This window comes from Carex rostrata, chromosome 13, assembly GCF_964058835.1.
Source record: "Carex rostrata chromosome 13, lpCarRost1.2, whole genome shotgun sequence".
NCBI classification, from domain to species: domain Eukaryota; kingdom Viridiplantae; phylum Streptophyta; class Magnoliopsida; order Poales; family Cyperaceae; genus Carex; species Carex rostrata.
In genome coordinates this window covers 5,555,977-5,580,156 of record NC_135930.1, presented here as the reverse complement: position 1 = coordinate 5,580,156, position 24,180 = coordinate 5,555,977, and the positions used below count along the sequence as shown (strand labels likewise).

The window sequence follows — 24,180 nt, the reverse complement described above, 5'->3', positions numbered from 1 at the left end:
TGGCCAGTTACAAAAATCACAGAGAGGAAAAAATGACAGAGGAGATTTTTTTTTTTTTTTTGTGATGCTAAAACTGCTGCATCATTTTCTGGGGTTTTCTTTATTAATAGAAACAAATACAAACTCTAACTGCAATAATAGAAGTTACATCCACTAAATAAAAACTGGAACTTAAATAACTACTACTCTATCTTTAGCCACATGCTAGGATTACTCTGACAGCCTAACTTGATCTAAAACAGAAAAACTTAAACTCTGCTGGAATTAAAACAAAACATAAACAAAACAAACTGAAACATAACAACAAGATTAATTCTATCATAGGTGGGATGACTGAGAGAGCGACAAGAGGACAAAAATCGGGAGAGATAGGAGCTGGATCGGGCAAAGAACGAAGAGGAAGATAGTGGACTGGACACTTTCAGTGACTGAGTGGTAACGAAAGTTCAATGGATAAACAATTAAAAACCGTTAATAACTGGATTTGATATTAGTTAGAATGACGGGGGATAGGAGACGGGGGAAATAAATCTTTTCCCTTTTTTTTATGTCAATTAGATTTGTTACTATATTTCCTAGATAGTTAACAGATTGGGATGAACTTGCTTTGTTGATTCACCTTCTATGTGGTATTATGGTTATGATTATAAATATTGGTGCCTTCAAGATTCAAGCCTTGTGCAACTAGGCCTGATATTGATCAGTAAATATCTCTATTTATGATGTAAAATAAATATCTATTTCTAGTATAAAACAAGCATGATATAAAGCTGTATATATCTCCACTTCAAATTTGTTTCTTTTATAAAAAATAATTTAGTTTGAATTGATTGTACATTTTTTATATTAGTAATGCAATTATATATGTATAAAATGAATGAGGTTTGATGTTCTTTCGGAAAAATAATAAAATTAATTATTATATTAATATTATTCATTATTCACCATCTACCATATTGTTATCCGTTAATTTTAACATATAAAAGTAGAATAAGATAATATACACACTTACTCCTCGTAATCCTTTGGTAATCCGACATTTAATTTTTACTAATGTGAACGGTCAAGATTAAATATTTAAGAAGACAAGCAAACATTAACTATATATTGGATGCATTTATAGCATTTGTTAATGTTTTCTTAATTATGACAATTAAGTATGAGGGCAGCTATCTCATTTTTTTCGGCCATTTTTATTAATATCCCTAAAAAAAATGAAAATTTTAAAAATAACTCTGTGTACCATTTTCTTTTATTTCTGCCCTGACCGCCTGGGCTTCGGGCAGCCCAAAATACCCTGTGAGGTGCCACCCTTACGGGCGGCCCATGCCTCTAGTGAGGCGCTAGCTCCTGGGGCGCCCCATTAGGCCTGTGAGGCGCCACCCCCCAGGCGCCCCATATGTAATCTGATTTAAAGCCATTCGTTTTCTGCCTCTGTCACTTCCCGATTTGATAACTTCTCTCGAGGCGAGGAGCTGAGTGAATAGGTATTTTTTTAATTATAATAATTAGTCATTACTGTTGCAAATTTACTGTAGCTAATTTAATGTGACTGTTGCAAGTACTGTAGCGTACTGTATATTTAGTGTTGCACGTACTGTAGTGTTACTGTACATTTACTGTAGCAATTGTTGTACACCTACTGTAGCAAAATTGTAATTTTTTTAAACTTTTTTTTAATTATTTTTCAATTAGTCATTTATTACTGTACCCATTATTATGTCATGTAATACTTGTAAATTTTTTTTTAAATGTAGTTTGTTAAAGAAGAGATGTTAGTTGCACTGTATGTCGGCGGCAAGCTAGAAAGGGGTGAAGATGGCGTGCATTACATGAAAGAAGTCGCATTTGGCTTCGAGATTAATGAAAATACCACATTTGAGGAACTGAAGCAGCTAATATACGAAAAGACAGCTGTAAACCCCAATAGGTATGAAATAGAATTGACTACACAGATTGACAACTTACGTGGGGGGGTAGACCTTACTTTGTTAAGTTTCCAATAACATATGCCAATTTGTGGAGAGTTGTGTATACTCAATTTGTGGCTTGTGGGGTCCCGGTAATGGACATATATTCGAAGAGGGTTCCCCGAACGAGGGCTAGACCTTCAAGTTCGGTTGGGGCTGGACCTTCAGGTTATGACAATTCGGGTTATGACAACCAGGGGTACCACCAGCACTCCCCTTATGACAACCAGGGGTACCATCAGCACTCCCCTTATGACAACCAAGGGTACCACCAGCACTCCCCTTATGACCACTAGGAGTACCACCAACAATCCCCTTATGACAACCAGGGATATCACCAGCACTCCCCTTATGACAGCCAGAGGTACCACAGCCCCGGTTATGACAACCAGGGGTATCGCAACTCCCCAGAAAATACTTAAGAGTTACCACCACCACCCAAACAGACACCCATAATCCCTAGATTTCCAACTATGCTAGAGTCAGGACCGGTACCCGTTAATCGAAATGATATTAATATTGATGTTGATGCTATTGATGTCATACCAGAAAGGGAAATGGAAACGGGGGATGAATACCAAGGGGTTTGGGAAGCTGATGACTTATCAGATGGTGATGCAAATGTACCAGGTTTATCCAGGGCAGAAAAATTCCCGATTACAGGTCGGAGAAGTAAGCATCCAGTCGCCACATTCAACGACACCACAGCTTTCGAAGAGGCAGACATTAGTTTCTTTGGTGCTCGTGTTGTATACAATCACGAACTTGCCGCAGGGCAACTTTATACCAACATAGATGAACTTGTAAAGAAAATCAATGAGACTCATGTTCACGGAAACTGGGAATGTATAATACACAAAAGGGACCGAACAAGGTTAGTTGTGCTGTGTAAAACTCACCCGCGCTACGAGTTCCGCCTTTTTGCAACCCCTGCGGGTTCAGGAGAAGCATGGATGATTAAGAAGTATGAACCACCTCATACATGCAAGTCTGCGTCCACAAGGAGAGACCATGCGCAGCTGACGGCATCATTAATTCCCGATGCAATTGAGGAGGACATTAAGTTGGATTCAACGATGAGCATCAAGGCGGTGGCTATGACCGTCAGACACAAATACAAATATGTAATCCCAAAATACAACAGGCTGTGGAGAGGTCGTGAACTTGCCATCTGCAGGATATTCGGTAGTTCGAAGGATTCATATGGCTATCTGGCACCATTGCTCCAGGCCATGGCAAGTACAAATGTCGGCACCGTATATGAGCGATGGCATGGCCCTTTTTTGATAAAGACGGAGTACTAATAGAGGGAGCTAAACAATTCAAGGGCATAGCATGGGCTTTTGGTGCTTGTATCCAAGCTGTGCTATACATCAGACCCGTTATCAGCATTGATGCATGCTTAATGTCTGGCCGTTACGAGGGGAGGCTACTCATAGCATGTGTATATGATGCTGAGAACCAGCTGTTGCCTTTGGCGTTTGCAATTGTTCATAAAGAGGACGGTGAGAACTGGGGATTCTTTATGCAGTTTTTAAGAAGACGGGTGATTGGGGAAGGGAAGTTTTTCTGTGTGATATCAGACCAGCACAAAGGAATAAAATATGTTTTTGATCGTGAAGATTACGGTTGGTCAACCCGTACTGGCCAGTGTGTGCACAGGTTGTGTGTGCACAGGTTGTGTGTGCAACACGTTGCGGATAACCTTTCCAAGGCAACCGGGGGCGACAAGTGGGTTACTGATACATTTAGATGGAATTGCAGAAAGAAAAAGCCGAGAAGGATGGTAGAGATGACTAGCACTTTTGCAAAGGTACATGTATTTCAATTGTTTACATATATTATTGTAATTTAAGAAAACAAATTTTTTTAGTACAATTGTTTACTTACATTATTCTATTTCCTTATTTTTTATGTAGTACATGCCAAAGGCAAATCTCTACTTAATGAAGGTGGGCAAAAATAATCCCCGAGATGTCAATGAAGATCCAGCATACGAGAAAATATATCAATCCCGTGATGGAGGTTGGCGTTGGGGAATTATGACCACCAACGGATCCGAGTCGCTGAATGCAGTATTCAAGCAGAGCCGGATGTTGCCTGTGGCTGCAGTTGTAGAGGACACATTCTACAAGTTAAATGCCTGGTTTCAGGAACGGCGTGCTAAGGCCGCAGAATTAATAAGGATGAACCAGTCATTTTCAACAAGGGTGGAGGAGAAACTAAGACGACACAGGGACAAAGGTGCAACTATGACCATGATCCCGATGGGTAATGATGGAACATAATTCGAAGTGCAAAATCCAAATGAGTACGTTCATACCAACCGTAAACCAGACGGCACTATGGCGTTTGTCAAGAGGGCTTGCAAGTGCGTGGTTAAATTCGGAGATGCCAGGGCGGTAACCTGTACATGCCAAGGACCCCAGCTAAGTCACATACCCTGCAGTCACATAATGGCGGTATGCTGAGTGAGGAACTACTGTAAGGATCACTATGTTGCTGACATGTACCGTACCGATTAATTTGCTTCCACTTGGGGTGGATCTTTCCATTCTTATCCTGATTAGCATGAGTGGCTTGCATATGTCGGTGATAGAATACTCCCTTCAGAAGGATGGATAAGAAAGGGAAGGAGGAGACACAAGCGTATTGTAATGACCATGGACGAGATGGGTGGTAGGCGACCGTCGGGAAATTGGGCTCACCGTTCTATTTTCGACAGGCGCAGGGCAAGTACGTAGAATTGTACAAAATTTATTTATGCTTTAATTATATTACTAACTGAATTGCATTGTTATATTCAGATGCAATAAACGAACACAACGAAAGAGAAAATGCCAGAGTTGTTGCTGAAGCAGCTGGTAGAACACAACCCCCTCCTCCTGTAAGCCAATCATCTAGTAGTCAAGCCTCTACAAGTAATGTCGTACCTACCACTGGTACCAGAAGAACTAGTCGTTTGTTAGGTTTATTCAGATGTGGTGGCAGATAAACTTGCTATTTTGCTTATGCGAATTAATTTATTTGGTTTGAACTATGTTATGAACTTTAATTGCGCTTTTGATTGTACTGTTGAACTTTTTATTGTTGAACTATGTTAAACTATTTTTAGAACTATATATGTATATGTGTATGTGTATGCGTATGTGTATGTGTATGTGTATGTGTATGTGTATGTGTATATTATACATATAGTTCACCAAAAAAATAAAAAAAATCAAAGTTATAAAAATTTATGACATCATTCCGTAAATATATCAAATATTTTATTGTTTGGCATACACATATACATATACATAATATTTTATTTTTTGACATACACATATACATAAACCCTAAACCCTAAACTTTTTTTTCACAAAATTATTCAAATCAAAATACTAAGATTTATCTTTTAAAAAAAAAAAAAAAAAAAAAAACAAAAAACACATGGGGCGCCCGGGGGGCTGGCGCCTCACTGGCCTTGTGGGGTGCCCCCAGGGGCTGGCGCCTCACAGGGTATTTTGGGCCGCCCGAAGCCCAGACGGTCAGGGCAGAAATAAAAAAAATGGTACACAGCGTTATTTTTAAAATTTTCATTTTTTTTTAGATATATTAATAAAAATGGCCGCATTTTTTTGATATAGAAAAGCTGGATTTAAGGGAGCCAATGAGAAGCAAAGGTGCAAAAAGCTATCCCGTATTTTTCTTTTATTTTTGTAAAAGTTGAATTTGGACCGTCACATTTTAATTGCTTCCCGTATTTATTTTATTTTATTTTCTTTGTCTTCTGGCTGGAAAGGTGAAAAGACGTTACATTGTGTCCATCCCATCGTTTGTACACTACTGAATGCTAAATAACATAATGATCAAATTAATATGCTACAGTCATTCTCATATCTATTTGATTAAATCAAAACTTCTTATTGCAATCAGTGTTCAAAGTAGATATATTAATAACAAACTAATTTTGATGGGCCTCAACTCTGCAACACAACTCATGGGCCAAAAGTTATGCCCCCCAGCTCAAATCGGTTGGGCCGAACTTTAACGGAACGCTAAACGCTAAATTCTAAACCCAAAACCTTAAACCCTAAATCAATTATTTTTTGTTGAAGGTAATGATTGGTGATTTAAATCTGTTGGTATGTGATGATTGGGGACATCCAGCCTTTCCAGTCTATGACCAAAGGAAAAAAAAAAATGTAACCCAACCGTTGCGTTTCCAATGCATGTGAACGTACTTCTAATTCAGATGAAGCACAATGCGGTTACTTCTGTTTTTTCTTAACTTCATAAACACTAACTAACCAACTGTTGTTCGACTATAATAATTAAGATAATATGTTCAAAATTTTGTCATAAGAACGTAAACCAATAACAATTATATTTTCGTTGTACGTATTTTTTAATAATTTATTTTATTTGTCTTTTTGAAAATTTATCTCTTGTGTTTCGACATGTCAGTGCAATTCTTATAATTAAACTACCGCATTATTGAACAAAGAAAATTGCATTATTACTTAACCAACTTAAATTTGTTATGCTTTTATATATTGTCAAGAACCTCATATAATGTTAGCTTTAAACCGGCTTATCCATTATCATTTTAATTAATTTTTTCGTATGTGTCGTAATAATTATTCAATGGAAACATTATTAAAAAAAGACTATATATGCTATGAACGCACTATTTAATTTTTGTAAGATTTAGAAAATAATAATATTTTGTTTTAATTTTTGTACAATTATGATGAAAATCAAATATATATAGAGCGGCAAATTTTGAAATCTTCACTATTTTTCCTAGAGTAAATGTAAATCTAAAACCACTTCTTATTAGATTTTGTCAAGACTAAAATGGATACATCCATTCCAGCCTCAATTGGAGACCAAGTCCCTCTAGTGCCAACGGTATAGCTGCAGCATATTGCTCCTCTGTCAGAGACAAGGGCGGATCTACTGTAACACAGGGGGGTCAGCTACCCCACGCTGGATTTTCAAAAATAGTACTAAAAATCTGCTTTTCGGACCTCTGCCCCTCCCTGGAATTTAAATTGCCCCCCTGTAGCCCATTTTAGAATTCTAATAGACAGAATGGAGCCCATATAAACTCTGAGCGAAACAAATTAGCGGAGCCCAAATAGGCGCTGATCCCAAATAGTGAAAATTAGTTGAATCAAAATATTTTTATTTTTATTTTTTTTTTGAATTCAAAGGCAGAGGCTGCTAAGTTGAACCAAAATGTTGATTTCAAATTCCCTATAAATGTTGAATTATTGATTTTTTTCAAGTAATTTAGGATTTTTATTATATTGATTGGTATTTTTTTTGTTATGTTGAATTGTACCCGATAAGCTATTTGCATCCGATTATTGCCCCATCCTGACAAAAATTCTGCGTCCGCCCCTGATCAGAGAATCATTTCCCTCAACCTATGTTACTCTGATATTTCAATATAGGCTTCGTACCCGTATCGAATACGGGTCAGATACGGAGATGCGTCCGATATGGCTCCTGCTGGATATGGCTAGTATACTTGCACTTAGGCTGGATACGTCTGCATTCCACCATAAACTAGCGCATAACAGACTGTAGACCGTGCACTTTTTTTGCGCCTGAGGAGAATTGAACTCTGGAGCTTCCCTCTAGAGACTTACAACACAACCACTGCACTAGATCAACTTTGATGTTTGATTCTAGTATCTATTATATTTAATGTTTACCTAGAATTTTAAAATAGTATAATATAATTAAAAATAATTAAAATAGTATAATATAATAAGCATATCATTACTTTGATTTTTGAGAATTGCCGTATCGCTAAGCCAGAAGTTTTTAAACTCATGCTAAAATTTGTGTACACTGACACTATCCCTCTTAATGAGGATGTATCATTTGAAATGTCTCAGCATTTGCTGGCAGCCGCTGATCGGTATGGATTGGAGAGGCTGAAGCTGATTTTTGAAGAGAAATTGAGTGATAGCGTTGATGTCGAAAACGCTACAGATATCTTGGTTTTTTCTGATAAGCATAATTGTGACCAGCTGAAGGAGATATGTCTTGATTTTGTTGCTTCTGAGAAGAATCTACAGGCTGTGATGGCAACTGATGGATTTAAACATCTTATGAAAACCAGTCCTTTTATATTAGAGACGGTAGATTGCAAGAGGAAATGCAATTAAAAACATCCCCTTTTTAGGAGTTAGATTAGAACTGGGTGATGTTCAGCATTTTTAATGTTATCAAGAATGATGTATTGCCTTTTATATTATAATTTTGCTCATTTCAAGCATTTGATTTAATTATCATTGGTTATTGTATTTTAGTCTTTACTTATTTATAAGATTGCAGTTCGTGGATAATGATATTTGATGTTGTGTACAAATTATAAATTTATAATAGTGTCTTTACTTAATTTACTTCAATGGTGACACCACATTAATTCTTCTATAAGTAATTATTTCATCAAAAATTGGACTTTCCAAATTAAAATATTGATGCCATTTGAGTCTCTATTACATCTAGAATAAAGTCTCAATTGTATCCATGGCCCTTCCATTTTGTCTTCATCTTTAAAATACTGCTGGACTGCTGGAGAGCATGTATGTCGTTTATTCACACTTTTGATGCCTCTTCAGATCAACTTGAAATGCCTTTATTTTTATATGAACATAGGTATATGAGTAAAGGACGTACCAAACTTAATTATTCGAGGAAAATTTAGATTTAATAAACATTTTTATAAGTTGGATGTATGTTTTGGGTGAAAAAAAGGAGGTTTCTGAACCTTTATCCTAATCTCCTAATAATAGAACTATTTAGATATAAGGTCGGTCTCTTTCAATTAATCAGGAGCAACATAATTAATTCATCATTAGTTCTCTCCTAAAAAGTATACTATAATTAATTAATAAGCAATTTTGGAGTCTAATAGTTATATTTATTTAAACTATTTTCCTGATAAACCAAATAATATATTTTTATGTCATTTACTATTTGTAGATAGGAAGAACCTTATTAATTAATCCATAAAATCATAGATATTTCAATAGCATTAAAGTGTTAACTAATCTGAATGTAAGTGTGTGAACCTAGACTGTTGACGTTCTATTCACTAATAAATAACGTGTTAAAATAAGTAAAAATTAATTATAATTTTTAATATAACATAATATGAATTAACAAAACTAAAAGCATTTTTTAATAAAATTAAGATTAGCTACATTTTTGAGATAGCAAAAACATAAGGTGAGAAAAGAATTTTCCAAAAACTACAAACACCCGCTGTTGTCTATAGATAAGATGATTTTTATTAGTAAATTAGATTGATTCTATATAAGGAGGTTCCTTGGTTGCTTTCGAATAGGCAGTAGCTTGTTTCATTGAAACATTTATCTATAACAAAACATTGCTACTGCACAAAGTCTTGATAATTTATTTTGCCTCAATAACTCAGGAATCTTTCCATGGGCACTCCATCCTCTAAAATTTCCAAGGTAGGTTTCATTGTCTATCATGATGATATATGATTATTATTTTATTTTGAAAAATGAAAAGAGTGAGAACACCACACATAATGCTTAATTAAGCGTGGGAAATGGATCATTATCTTTCTTTTTTCTGTTTCTTAGGTAATGAAACTGTTACAATTATCTTCTAACTTTTTAGTTGTTATATTTAATTTTGAACATTGTATTTCTTCCCCTTTGTTTGAAGGGACATGGTATTTCCTAGCTCCAATTTTGTCTCTTATTTTCAGAATTTGTAGCAGAAGCAAGCAAAGACCTGAAAATAAGAAAAAACTACAAGCAAGCAGGCATAAAATTTTATCTTTGTTGCTTGAATCTGGCTGCCCTCTTTTTGTTTTAGCTCAAGGAAGATCCTACTGTTTGGTATCCCTAGTTTGTAATTTTGGTCTCTAAACTAGAAGCCGAAACAAAACATGCAATAACATGAAATTACGAAATAAGTAGTAGAGCAACTGTAGTGCTGTTGCTTTAATTTCCTTTTCCCTTTTGTGTATTTTTAATACAGAAATTTTCACACTAACAATAGGACTTTCACTGTCATGCCAGATGAAAAGCACAGTGTCAGCAATAGATGCCCCAGTTACGGACCCAATTGAATCAGAAATGGAAGTGATATGTGACATGGAGACATTTAACACAGTCTATCGTGTCAAAATCAAGCACTACTCAGAAGTTAAGCTCAAGCCACTGAATTACAGCATCGATTGTGGCACATTCGATCTGGCTGGCCACTGCTGGGCTGTCTACTTCTACCCAGGATCACGTAGTCTTTTTGGTATGGTGTCATTGGGAAGTATTAGGCTCCTCACTGATACAACCGAGTCACTGATAGTAGATATTCAAATAAAACTAATTTCCCCAAGTGGAGAACGTGTAGCGGTCACTGCAACAAAGCAGACATATTACAGGAAGAATGGTGTGGAAGCAATGCCATGTATATGGAAAACAGAATTAGATTCCTCGGAGTGTGTCAATGATGATTGCTTCTCGTTTGAATGTATAGTGACTGTTACAAAGTGGTCACCTGCTGAAGTGGTAAAAAGGAAACAACAATCAACCATTACATCCTAGCTAGGCTTCATTGACAACTTTAGAAACCACGACCTTCAAAAAAACTTTAGAAACCAAAAAATCATAGTGTAATTTTTTATCTTTTTTTTTTTCTTTTTGACCATTATTTAAGTATTTTTTGTTATTTATTTATTAGAACTCAAAATATGATAAAGTAATCTGTCTACAATAAGTGCCATTTAATGAAATCCAATCAAGCTCTACTGATTATCATCAAAAGCGCAAAACTTTTTTATTTTCTGGTAATTTAAGAAAAGCATAAAAAACATAACTAAAATTAGTGTGGAAGGGTCATATGGTAATTACTACTTAGCTTTTGTTCTTGGAGTACATCTAAACATGTTCTCCCTCACGCACCAAGTTGGACTTCAGTTTTACGTACGCGTAATAGCAATCGCCAGTTCTAAAGAGTTTCAATTGACTGATCTAGATATTTTTTTTTTTTAATTTCTTATTATTTTTATATAGAAGAAAAACCATTCATTTTGAAACTGCTGATTTTTCCAATAGCACAGCCTGCTAATCAGAAAATTATCATAAAATTTGGCAAATTGATGATCTCCAATGCATCATACATTTCTCCAACCAATGCATGCAATAACAAGCACAATAAGACTTAGAGCACAACATGATGTTCTCAATGTGAGTTATACAAAGATGAAAAAAATTACATATTTGTCCTAATATTGAAGCTTCAAAACAGACATTAATGTTGAATTTACTTCACTGGTGCCATTAATTGATCTAAAGGATATAAGTCAGCTCTATGTATAATATTTGTTAACTAAAATTATAGAAGTAAATAATTTCATAAAAAAATGTACTTGCCAAATTGAAATATTTATGCCGTTTTGAGTCTTTATGTGTTGATAAAAGTTATGTTTTTGCGCCACAATTTCATCCAGAATGAGGTCTCAAATGGTGATGATTTTTTTCACACTCTTGATGCCTCCTCAAAATGAACTTAAAATTCCTTAATTTCTTATATGCACAGAGGAATACCAGTGAAGGACGTACCAAACTTACTCACGGTTAAATTTTAATTTATTAAACATTTTCACAAGTTGGATGTATGTTTTGTGTGTGTGTGTGTGTGTGAAAAAACTTTTTTTCTAGCATTATCCTAATATAATCTCCAAACGGACATATTTAGATAAAGGGGTCTCTTTCAAACATGAGCAGCATATTACATTACAATATACTAAAATTAATAAGCTATTTTAGAAACTCATAGTTATATGTACGTATTAATTAAAATATTTTCATCATAAACCAAATTATATATTTTTATGTATTTTACTACTTTTTTATATATGAAGAACCTTATTAATCTAAAAAATCATAGACATTGACCTTCAAAAACAAAAATTAATATACATTGCGCAATAGCAATGGTTATTTGAAATGTGTCAGTACGAATGCACGTTAGTATCTGAACCTAGGCTGTTGATGTTATATTGATTAATAAATAACATGTTAATTTAAAATATCTTAATTGTTAGTTTGAATATAATTAACGTAATACGAATCACCTAAACGAACAACTAATGAACTTCTTCAAATTATAAAATTCAGATCAGATGTGCCCAATATACAAAGCTAATTAGTCGGAAGATGTCAGGCAAGCACCAAATTAAGCTGCATTTTTAAATGGGGCTACTATATATTTTCACGGCACAATTTAAACTATTCAGCGCACAGAATTTTTTTTCTTCTTAATACGATTTTTGTTTATTTCTAATTAACTCCTGCTATTATAATTAGAAAATTAAAATATGCCGAGTAAGTCTTTCTATGCAGTGTAGCATAAAGCAAAATTAATATATTTGATAGGGTGATCTTGTTTGCATTTTGAAAATATAAAATTTATTGTCACTCGGAAATATATTTGATGGATTGTGGTCATGATTATAGGAAGAAAGACATAATAAGTTTATCGACACAGAGAAATAAATTAGCATAAAATAAATGATAGATATGTGAAGTTGTGAACCATTTTGAGAATTCTTATATTAAATAAGAGGAAATTATTTATTTCAAAATAGATAATGCGTCCTCAAATAAAATAAACTTCCAAAATTAACAACAAATAATCATATAATTTTACACATGGGCGCTTAATTTAAATAAAAAGATACACGAGTTTGCATCTAACAACACTTCATTCTTCAATATCTTCATATATATATATATAGAGAGAGAGAGAGAGAGATAGATATAGATATAGAGAGAGAGGCGGATTTAAAAAAAAAAGATATAGAGAGAGAGGCTACAAGGCTTGCAAATTAAAGTTGGTGTTTTAATTTGCGCTCATATCTCTAATTTTAAAGTTTAAATAGTCAATCCGAACTTCTCAACATGTTCTTCATATTGAAATGTGCTTGGACCAAATTTTACATTTTTTGAAAAAAATTTACTATTTTTTTAGAATTTTTCAAAATCAGTGTTTTTTCTGAATTTTTTTGCAGAAAGACAATAAACTGATTTTTAAAAAATAATTCATCAATCACATGAATTAGTTCATTATTTTATAAATTTCATAAACTTATATTTAGAGATTACATAGTAAAAAGATAAAATAGGTACACATTTAATTCATTAATAAGATGAATAACTTAACAGTTTGGGCTTTAATTTAGAGCAGTCTTTTTGTGAGTACCTCAATTTGATCAACTTTTGTTGATCTTGATATTGGGCAAAGTCTAAACTCTAGACATTTCTTGTGGTAAGAATTTAGAAGTACTTAAAATTATAGTATTTCTTCATATTTCAGTTATTTTCCCTTCTTATTTGCAAAGAGAAACAATAAACTCTAAAATCAGATGAAAATTCGAAACAACAAGGTAACGTAAAGTGAAATATAGGCATATATTTGCTAAAAAAAAAAACAAATTCGATCTATCTTGAAATATGAGTTAGAGATTTCATTCAACTTATAATTTTTATTAACTTTTCTAATTAAAGCAGGATTTAATTAGAAACAAAAAAATAAAAAGATATTTAATAAGGGCAAAACTGGTATCCGGAAAAAAAATTCTTTGCCCTCAATTGTTGAATTTCTGTCCTGAAAATAGCAGCCATAATAAAAGGGATATGGTAAGGAAATTTTTTTCTGAAAAGCACAAATATCGTCCGTTGTTGTCTATAAATAAGATTATATTTATGATATGAATTATATTGATTCTAAATAAGGATTTCATTCCAATATGCAATTAATAGCTAATCTATTTAAATTGATTGTCTAATAACAACAAAACATTAAAACTGCACACTCTTCATAATTTAATTTTCCTCAATAACTCAGCTTTCTTTCCATGGGCGCTTCATCCTCTACACCTTCTGAGGTAGGTTTTATAGTCTATATGTTGATCTATGATTTCCTCTGAAAAAAACAAAAAGGTAATAACAGCACCACGTCATGATACTTTTAATTAAGCATGGGAAATTGATTTGTTTTCATTTGTTTTTTTGGTTTTATGAAAAGCCTTTATGGACAAGGGATTTGAAATGGGTCAACCTAGCTATACAAAATGCTGCTATTTGATTGCTGCACTAGAAGTTGCTTCCATTATTTTTCTTGTTTCTTTTTGTAAAGTAGTGAAACTGTTGCAAGTATCTTCTGCCTTATAATACTTGTTAAATTTAGTTCTGGATCTTGTATTTTTTTTTCCCTTTTGCTTGAAGAGACATGGTATTTCATAGTTTCAATTTGAAGTCTAAATTACAAAATTATAAGTAAAAACAATCAGAGACATGAAATTTTATCTTTTTTGTCAGTCTTTCCTCTTTTTGTGTTAGCTCAAGGGAGAAACGACTGTTTGATGTCACTAGTTTGTAATCTTTGTCTTTAATTAGAAGCCAGAATTAAACATGCAATGACATATAATTATGATATACAAAATAGTGGTAGAAAATTAAGCCCTATGGCTTTCTTTCTTAATAAAAAAAATTTCACACTAACAATAGGACTTTCACTATCATGCCAGATGAACAGCACGGCATCAATAATAGATGCTTCAGTTGAGGACCCAATCGAACCAGACAAGGAAGTGATATGTGATATGGAGACATTCAGCACGGTCTATCGTGCCAAAATCAACCGTTACTCAGAAGTTATACGCTGTTCTCCTGATTTTTGGATCGATTGTGGCACATTTGAGCTGGCTGGCCACCTCTGGGCCATCTATTACAACCCCAAAAACAATTATATTGTACAGGAGGTGGAGCTGCAGATCAGGCTTCTCACTGATACAACAACCTCGCTGAAACTAGATGCTAAAATAAGCCTGATTCATCCAAGTGGAAGACGTTATGTGGTTGCAAATATAATAAGGCAGAAATATGACAAGAAAAATGCTGGGCTTTTTATTCCCTTTATGCAGAAAACCAAATTAGATTCCTCAGAGTATGTCAGGGATGATTGCCTCATGTTTGAATTTATAGTGAGTGTTACAAAGTGGTCCCCTGCCGAAGTGGTAAAAAAGAAACCTCAATCAGCCATTACATTCTCCAACTCCCAAGAGGAGAGCTGTACTGAAGAAACAGATTTCTTACTTGTTAGCAATGACCCCGAAATTTTGGATATTTGGAGTTGAGCCTCAGTCAACTTGGAATCGCCTTTATATACATGCATTGACGAAAGAGTCATTCAGCCCCGACATGCTTGCTAGCTAGGCTTCATTAAGGACAACTTTAGAAAGCACAAAATCATACTCTAGTTTTTTCTTCTTCTTTTTCTTTTTCATCATCTTTTCAGTAATGTATTTTGAATTCTTTTTTTTTTTCTTTAAGAAAACTCAATGTTATGAAGTAATCTGTCCACAATATGGAAGTACTGTTTAATGAAGTACGTACCATCAAAAGGGCAAAACTTTTTCTAATAAATTATGGTAGTTTAAGAAGCGTAGGAAAAACATAACTAAAATTACTGCTTATCAATTTTCTTTGGGGTATATAGCTAGACTTCAGTGTTTCCCATAACACCAGACGTCCCCAGTGCTAAGAGTTTCCATTGACTGATGTTTAATTTGGTACCTCCTCTATAACTATATTCTTTTGTGAGGTAATTCTATGTTCCATGTAGATGTTAACAATAAATAATTTGGTTTTTTTTTTTCGAGAAATAGAATTGGTTTCACTCTTCTATCATCAATCAAACACAATCGGAATATAGTAAGAAATAAAAACTTATTTTAAATTTCATTTTTCTTCAATTCTTTCATTATTCTTCATGTTGCCGAACCGCTCTAGGATATGTAAGGACCCTAAGCGAAACGACAAATCAGATTTGTGTGATCTGTCAAATGAATCGGGTCAAGTGACTAATCCTTTTCCTTTCACTTGATCTGAAATGGGAGTAGTAAAGTTGATATCGGGCTTTAAAAGGTTAAGCCCAAAAGCGCACTTATATAACTTCTTCTTCTTCTTTTTTTGAAAGGCTTGGTAGTAGCTAGTAGCTACCAAATATACAAAAATTAGATGTACTAACAACATCTGCAGCTATTAGTCTATTACACCTCTTCAAATTAATGGATAAGTAAAACTATTATTCTGCACATCACCTCAACTGGTACCGATATCCTTACAACACTTGAGCCACATTGTTGTTTCCTTTTTAATCCTTTCTGCAAGTACTCCTGGTGGCATCCTTTTACTCCGAAAAATATATTCATCTCGCTGCTTCCATATAGCCCCACAAAATCCCCATGAACATAGTAGCCCAGATCCTTTTATCAAGTTGAGTGATACGCTTGAATTTCTGCCAAGATCTCACCCACGAACCAGTAACTGAATCTGATATGGAAATTAAGTCCCCAAAGCAACTCCAAACTTCAATTGCATGCCAACACTCGAAAAATAGATGAAATAATGTTTCTAAAGGGCATTCGGCACACATTGCAAAGTCTGGTGCACAATACAACCCCCTCTTCTGCATTGTGTCACATGTGAAGATTTTATTATGCAGTCAAAGGAATGCAAAGAACTTAACATTTGAAGGAGGCGTAACTTTGCCACAAATCAGAAAAAAAAAAAAAAAAAAAAAAAAAAAAAAAAAAAAAAAAAAACTTCGCTAGTTGGAGAATTTAATTTTTCATAAAAATGAGTCTGTCTGGGGTGCAATTAATTATCACCAAACCCCGGAACCCGTATCCTCTCATATACCTGACTGAAGAAAATTAGCAATGGACAAGCTAGATTAATCCCAGGCCAAACTCAATCCAGTGCATATGAAAACTATAGGGGGTCCGTTAAGATATTTGTGCCATGTTAAACTGACGACTCGATTTAATTGTTTTCAGTCAGGTATTGCACTGAATATGAATTCGTTAGATTATTTCCCAAATTTGAATAGTGTCAGCTCAGTTCTGTTCACTAATAATAACGTGTTAATTTAAAATATTTTAATTATTATTTTGAACATAAGATAATATGAATCAACTAAACTAACTTATTTTAAAAAATTAAGATTAGAGGTGCCAGATATAAGCACATCACGTTTCGACCGTCGGGCAGAGCTAGGTCGTAAAATGTCAGGCAAGCAATAAATATTCATTTTTGAAATAGCAAATTAAAGGCACATGGTAAGAAAGAAATTTTCTAAAAAATACAAATATCCGTTGTTGTCTATAAATAAGATGACTATTAATTATTTATTTTTTGGAAATTTTTGACAGAGTCTTATGAATCGTATTCATTCTAAATAAGGAGGTTGCTTTCAATAGGCAATTAATAGCCGGTCTATTTAAATTGATAACCTCTTGCTGCACTAAAACATTAATATATACAACAAAACATTGCAAGTGACACATACTCTTGATAATTTAGTTTGCCTCAATACCTCAGGATTCTCTCCATGGGTGCTTCATCCTCTACATCTTCCGAGGCATGTTTCATAGTCTATCATGAATATGATATGTGATTTTTATTATTTACACTAAAAAAAAGTGTAAGAACAGTAGAATGCATGATGCTTTATATCATGCATAATAAATGGATTTTTTTTTTGTTTTACAAAAATCCCTTACAAGGTATTTAAAATGAATCAAAATAGTTATACAAGATGCAGCTATTTGATTGCTGCATTACAACATGCTTCGATTATTATTATTTTTTTTCTTTTTTTCTAAAAAGTAGTGAAATTGGTGTATATATCTCCTGCCTTTATACTTATATTTAGTTTTGAACCTTGTATTTATTCAAGGGATCTGGTATTTCATAGTTTTAATTTGATTCCTGAATACCGAATTCCAAGCATAAACAAACAGCTAGAGACATGAAACTTTATCTCTTTTTTATTTATTTTTGCTTGAAGCAGTCTTCACTTTTCTTTAGGTCTAGAAAATAACTATTGTTTGCCATCACTAGTTTGTATTTTTGTTCTTACATTAGAAGCCGAAACAAAAACATTCAATGAGATATAATTATCATATACAAACAACCAGTAGCAAATGCCGCCCTGATGCTTTTTTTTCTTCATATTTTTTTTTCACACTAACAATACATCTTTTACTATCATGCCAGATGAAAAGCACAGCGTCCCTGATAGATTCCTCAGTTGAGGACCCAATCGAACCAGAAAAGGAGGTGATATGCGATATGGAGACATTCAGCACGGTCTATCGTGCCAAAATCAACCGCTACTCGAAAGTTAAGTGCTATCCTCCTGGTTTCTGGATTGATTGTGGCACATTTGATCTGGCTGGCCACCTCTGGGCCATCTCTTATCACCACCCAAAAGTAATTGGTATTCCTCAGGGGGTGGCACTGCAGATCAAACCTCTCACTAATATAAGAACCACGCTGAAACTAGAGGTTATAGTAAGCCTGTTTGATCCAAGTGGAAGACGTTCAGTGGTTGCAGACATAAGAAGGCAGGTATATGACAAGATGAATGATGGGCTTAGAATTCCCTTTATGCAGAAATCCAATTTAGATTCCTCAGAGTATGTCAAGGATGATTACCTTACCTTTGAATGTATAGTGAGTGTTACAAAGTGGTCTCCTGCTGAAGTGGTAAAAAAGAAACCTCAATTAGCCATTACATTCTCCAACACCCAAGAGGATAGCGGTGAAGAAACAGATTTCTCCATTATTAGCGGTGGCACCCTAATTTTGGATTAGTGGAGTTGAGCTTAAGTCAACTTCCAATTGACACAAGCATCGACAAAGTGTCATTCGGCCCCAACATACTAGCTAGGCTTCATTGACAACAACTTTAGAAAGCACAAAATCGAACTCTATTTCTTTTTTTATGTTTTTCACTAATTTGTAGTTATTACATACTTACTTTTTTCTTTTTACGGAAACGCAATGTCATAAAGGAATCTGTCCAAAATAAGTGTTGTTCAATGAAGTACAATCAAGCTCTACTGATTCTCATCAAAAGCTCAAAACTTTCTTTTACTACATTACGGTACTTTAAGAAGTGTTGTAAAAACACACCTAAAATTAGTGTAGAAGGGCCATATGGTAATTACTATACTTAGCTTTGTCCTTCGAGTACGTTGTAAACATGTTATCACACACCGAGTTAAGACTGATGAGTTTTACGCATAACACCAATCGCCGGTGCTAAGAGTTTTAATCGGCAGATCCAAATTTTGGTAATTAAATTTCTTATATTTTTTGTAGAAGAAAAACCATTCAATTTGAAGCTGCTGAAGTATCCAATAGCACTGCTCACTAATATGAAATCAGAAATTTGGTAATTGTCAATCTCCATTGCATCATACATTTCTCCAAATTCCCAAACAGGAACCACCATTCCAGACAATAACAAGCACAATAAAACTTAGATGTATAATGTTGAAAATAATAAGATATTAAGAAAGATAACAAACATTACATGCATAATGTTGAAAATAATAATTAAGAAAAATATCCACATTAATTGGAGGTGCAAATCTTGGAGATACTTAGCCCCAAGCAGTGGCAAATTTATAAATTATATTCAAAGAATATTTCCTCCTTCCCGGCTGTATTCCTTCTTTTCTACTACATTCCCTTTACACCAAATTCATTGTAAAGCAAGAATCTGATGTAAATATTCCTTGTAATTAATTGTAACGGCTATCTAGCCTGAATCTGTATAAATAAAGTTGGATGAGGGCATTGTGAAGTATGAATAAATAATTAAATACTCAATTTCAGTTTTCATGGTATCAGAGCAGAAATTGGGACAACATACCAATTGAGTCTGCTTTCGTGATATTGGGGCAAAGTGCCCAAGTAATTGATGGCTAACCCTACTGTGAAAATTTGCTGAGAACATTGTTGTGCCCCAAACTCAAGGAGGTGCGAGTGGCACAAATTGGAAAAAATCAAAATAAAAACATGTCATCATAAGTTCGTAATTATGCTGTTGAGAAAACAATGTGACCAGCTGAAAGACATATGTCTTGAATTTGTTGCTTCTGGGGAGAATCTACATACAGGCTGTCATGACAACTGATAGATTTAAGCATCTTTTGGATTCCTGTCCTTTTATACTAAGAGATTTATTAGAGAAGGTAGATTGCAAGAGGAGATGTAATTAAAAACATCATTTCTTTCGGAGTTAGAACTTGGTGATGTTAGCAGAGTTTTTGATGTTATGAAAAGTGATGTATTGTCCTTTTTGTTATAAAAAGGTTGCTCATTTTCAAGTGTTGGATATTTGAATGACAATTCAATTTGTCATTGGTTATGTCTCACAGTACTTTACTTATTTGGATTACAGATTTACAGTTTGTCAATGTTATTTGGTGTTGCGTACTAATTACAATGGTGTCTTGCATAGTTAGCAGAGAGAATGTATAGATTTTAAGGTTTGCTTGATGAGTGATGAATTTAGTCAATTTACTTCACTGGTGATCATGACACAGCATTAATTCATTATTCTAGTCTTGTGAATCTTCTGCTTGCTTGGCCTAACCACATCCTGGGTAGCATGAAATTCTAAATTAAAATTAATATTTAGAATCCAGCAAAATATAAATTTTAGTTCATCCAATTTGCTCAAGTGCCAGCAACGGATGGAGTGAGGGAGAAAGAGTAGGAGATGGTTGTTTCCTTTATTACTTTCTTCCTTAATTAACTTTTGTATTAATTGTGACAAAATTAATTGTGATAGATAAAGAAGAGAGAGTATAAGGGTATAATAGGTATTTATAGAGAAAATTTTATTTGAGCTCTCAAAATTACAATTGATGCATTCAATATAGCACTTCCCTAGCTATATATAATTGTTAGCTATAGCCATAAAAGTAATTATTTCATCAAAACTATAATTGCCAAATTTAGATATTTACGTCATTTGAGTCTTTATGAATTGGAAAAATTGTCTAATGTGCAACCAAACTCATTCTGTTTAATTTGCGCCTCAAATACATCGATACCCCTTTCATTTTGTCTTCAAGTTAATTTCAAATACATACACTGCTCGGTAGACGACCATTTTCAAAATCTATATTATTTTTTCTATATATATATAGAAAGTGATATGTTTCAACTCTATTTTGATCATCATCAAAGGATTTGCAAAACTTTTTCATACTATAAGGTTAGTTCTTTTAACTGCTGGTATAACAATATTCTATTCATTCATATTTTGAAAGTTGGATTTTCAGTGAAGACTGTAACAAATGTCAGTTATTGATTAATTTACCAATAGCTGGCATTATGAAAAGTTGCATCTTAAATCTTGGTAATAAATGTTAATTTATATATTTAATTCATCAATTTGGAGAACTCATCATTAAAGAAAAATCAGGGACGTGGGTATAAAAAAGTTCCATGGATTTACAAAAGCGTATATTTTGTATATGGACCCAGGTATATATATCAGTAAATGACGTACCAAACATACTCAATGTTAAATTTAAATTTATTAAACATTTTTATAAGTTTAAATTAAATGTATATTTTGGATAGTTCTTGAACTTTTTTTTAGCATTATCCTAATCTCCTGAAATAACTATTTAGATAAAAGGGTCTTTCAAACATGAGCAGCAGCACACTTAATTACAATATACTAAAATTTAGTTCTCCTAAAAATATACACTGAAATTAATAAGCAATTTTAAGATCTCATAAAGCAAATTATATATTTTTATATTTTTTTTCTTACTATTTTTATATTGGAAGAACCTTATTAATCTAAAAAAGTCATAGACAGTGCAATAGCAATGGTTTTATTTGAAGTTTTGAACCCGTTGTTGTCTATAAATAAGATGACTATTATTATTGAATTAGATTATTCTTAGTAAGGAGGTTCTTTATGCTTTCAATAGGCAATAGCTGGTCTATATAAATTAATAAACTCATGCATCATTGAAACATTTATAGACAAAAAGATATTGCGACTGCGCACATACTCTTCATAATTTAGCTTGCCTCAATACCTCAAGATTGTTTCCATGGGCTCTTCATCCTCTAAAATTCCTAAGGCAGGTTTCATAGTCTATTATGATGATCTACGGAATTTACTTTATTTTTTTCATTTTCTTTAGTAGTGAAATTGTTGCAAATATCTTTTATTTATATTTTCTTTAACCATCTACGTTCCTGTTTCATTAAAGAAACAACCACATATATACAATATCCTGAAAAGAAGAAAAAGGCAAAACCACTAAAGCCTCCCTGGTACTTATTCACCAACATATCTGTATCATCTCATTGCAAATTGGCACATATAACCCATATTGGTACAGATTCTCAGATCAATACCAAGTTACCTACAACTACAAGACTATCAACCCATCAAGCAGAGACTTGAAATTTTACTTCTTGTATTTGCTTAGAGTAGCCTGCCTTCTTTTCGTTTTATCTCAATAAAGATCATAGCTACTGTTTCGTATCCAAGTATGTAATTTTGGCCTCTAAACCAGAAGCCGAAACGAAGTATGCAATGGCATAAAATTACGACATACAAAACAAGCAGTAAATTTCCAGACTAACAATGGGACTTTCATTATAATGCCAGATGAAAAATACGATGGCAGTTATAGATGTCACAGTTAAGAAGGACCCAATCAAACCAGAAAAAAAGATGATATGTGATATGGAGACATTCAGCACAGTCTATAGTGCCGAAATCAGGCACTACTCTCAACTTAAGGACTGTGCAGAATCCTTCGTAGTCGATTGTGGCATGTTCTATCTGGCAGGCCACGAGTGGAACATCCATTATTACCCATGTTATTCTGATTTAGTTGATTATATGGCATTGTGTATCAGGCTTTGCACTAATACAACAACCTCACTGAAACTAGATATTCAAATAAGCCTAATTGATTCGAGTGGAAGACGCAAAGTGGTCACAGACATTAACAATGCGACATATTTTAGGCGGAATGATGGGGATCAAATTAAAATTATGAGGAAAAACAAATTAGAATACTCAAAGTATGTCAAGGATGATTGCCTCTCGTTTGAATGTATAGTGACCGCTAGAAAGTGGTCTCCTGTTACATAGTAAAGAAGAAATTTAATTTGTAGAGTTCATGAGCTTCAGCCAACTTCCAATTGCCTTTATATACATGCATTGACAAAGTGTCATTCGAGAACTTTATTTTTTTTTTTTAAATGTTTATTAAGTATTGTATTGTTTTATTTAAATTTTACGAAAAGTCAATGTCATTAAGTAATATTGCCAAAATAAGTGCCGTTCAATGAAGTACAATAAAGCTCTACTTATTCTCCTTAGAAGAACAAAACTATTTCTCCTAAATTATGGTAATTTAAGAAAAGAACGAAAAACATAGCTAAAAGTAGTGCGGGAGAGGGACATGGTAATTACTACTTGGCATTATTCTTGAAGATCATTAAAACATATTGATATTTTTCAACCGACCGTGCAATTATTGGTATTTTTTTAATTCCCTATTCTTTTTTATAGAAGAAAAATCATTGATTTTGGAAATTCTGAAGTATTCAATACCACTGCTTGCTAATTAATCAGAAATTCGGCCAATTGTCGATCTCCAAACATTTCTCCAAAATACCAAAGACAACCAACCGTTTCAAACAATAATAATCACAGTAAGATTTAGATAGATCAATAAGATGTTTTCAATTCTCAATGTCAGTGGTAAAAAGATAGCAAGAATGACAAACTCATTTTCTAAATTTGAAGCTTCAAACCCAAGACAGATAGATCTTGTTACGTGTTTAATTAATATCATATCAAACTCATAATACGTACAGGAGAGAATAAGAATTTAGCATTATCAAATTTAAAATCGTAGAGAGAAGAAATAGGATTTGCAGAAAACCAAAAATATTGCATATCTCTATTTAGAGTATGGCTAATATAACATTAGTGTCATTTCAGTCTATATAATACTAACTCCAAAACCTATCAAATCGAGTTCAAATAGTGAATCCAAACCGTTCAAACCAATTTACTTTATGAGTGATGCGTTTACATGCAAACTTTTTATACTTTCAAGTTATTTTAGTATCAAATTAAGCGGCAAAAAAATTGAAAAATTAATGTATTAATATTAACTTAAAAACTCAAACATTTGATCGCTTGACTTGATATCAAATAAACTCAAAAACTTATAAATTTTATATGTAAACGCACAACTAATAAAGTAGATCGGTTTGAACAGTTTGGATTCACCATTTGAACTCGATTTGAT

General features: G+C 33.5%; 2 protein-coding genes and 1 pseudogene across 2 annotated transcripts; all 3 read left to right on the top strand.

Moving 5' to 3' along the window:
* Positions 1–7,798: 7,798 nt before the first annotated feature.
* LOC144563870 (BTB/POZ and MATH domain-containing protein 1 pseudogene) lies at positions 7,799–8,137 on the top strand (annotated as a pseudogene).
* Positions 8,138–13,838: 5,701 nt separating this feature from the next.
* On the top strand, positions 13,839–18,808 carry LOC144564840 (uncharacterized). Its single transcript, XM_078314454.1, has 2 exons — positions 13,839–13,899; positions 18,077–18,808. The coding sequence occupies exons 1-2, from the start codon at positions 13,870–13,872 to the stop codon at positions 18,674–18,676; spliced, it is 630 nt and encodes a 209-aa protein (XP_078170580.1). The 5' UTR covers positions 13,839–13,869; the 3' UTR covers positions 18,677–18,808.
* A 3,721-nt stretch (positions 18,809–22,529) lies between these two features.
* Positions 22,530–23,009, top strand: LOC144563869 (BTB/POZ and MATH domain-containing protein 3-like). The gene has a single exon (XM_078313335.1). The coding sequence runs from the start codon at positions 22,530–22,532 to the stop codon at positions 23,007–23,009; it is 480 nt and encodes a 159-aa protein (XP_078169461.1).
* Positions 23,010–24,180: the final 1,171 nt, after the last annotated feature.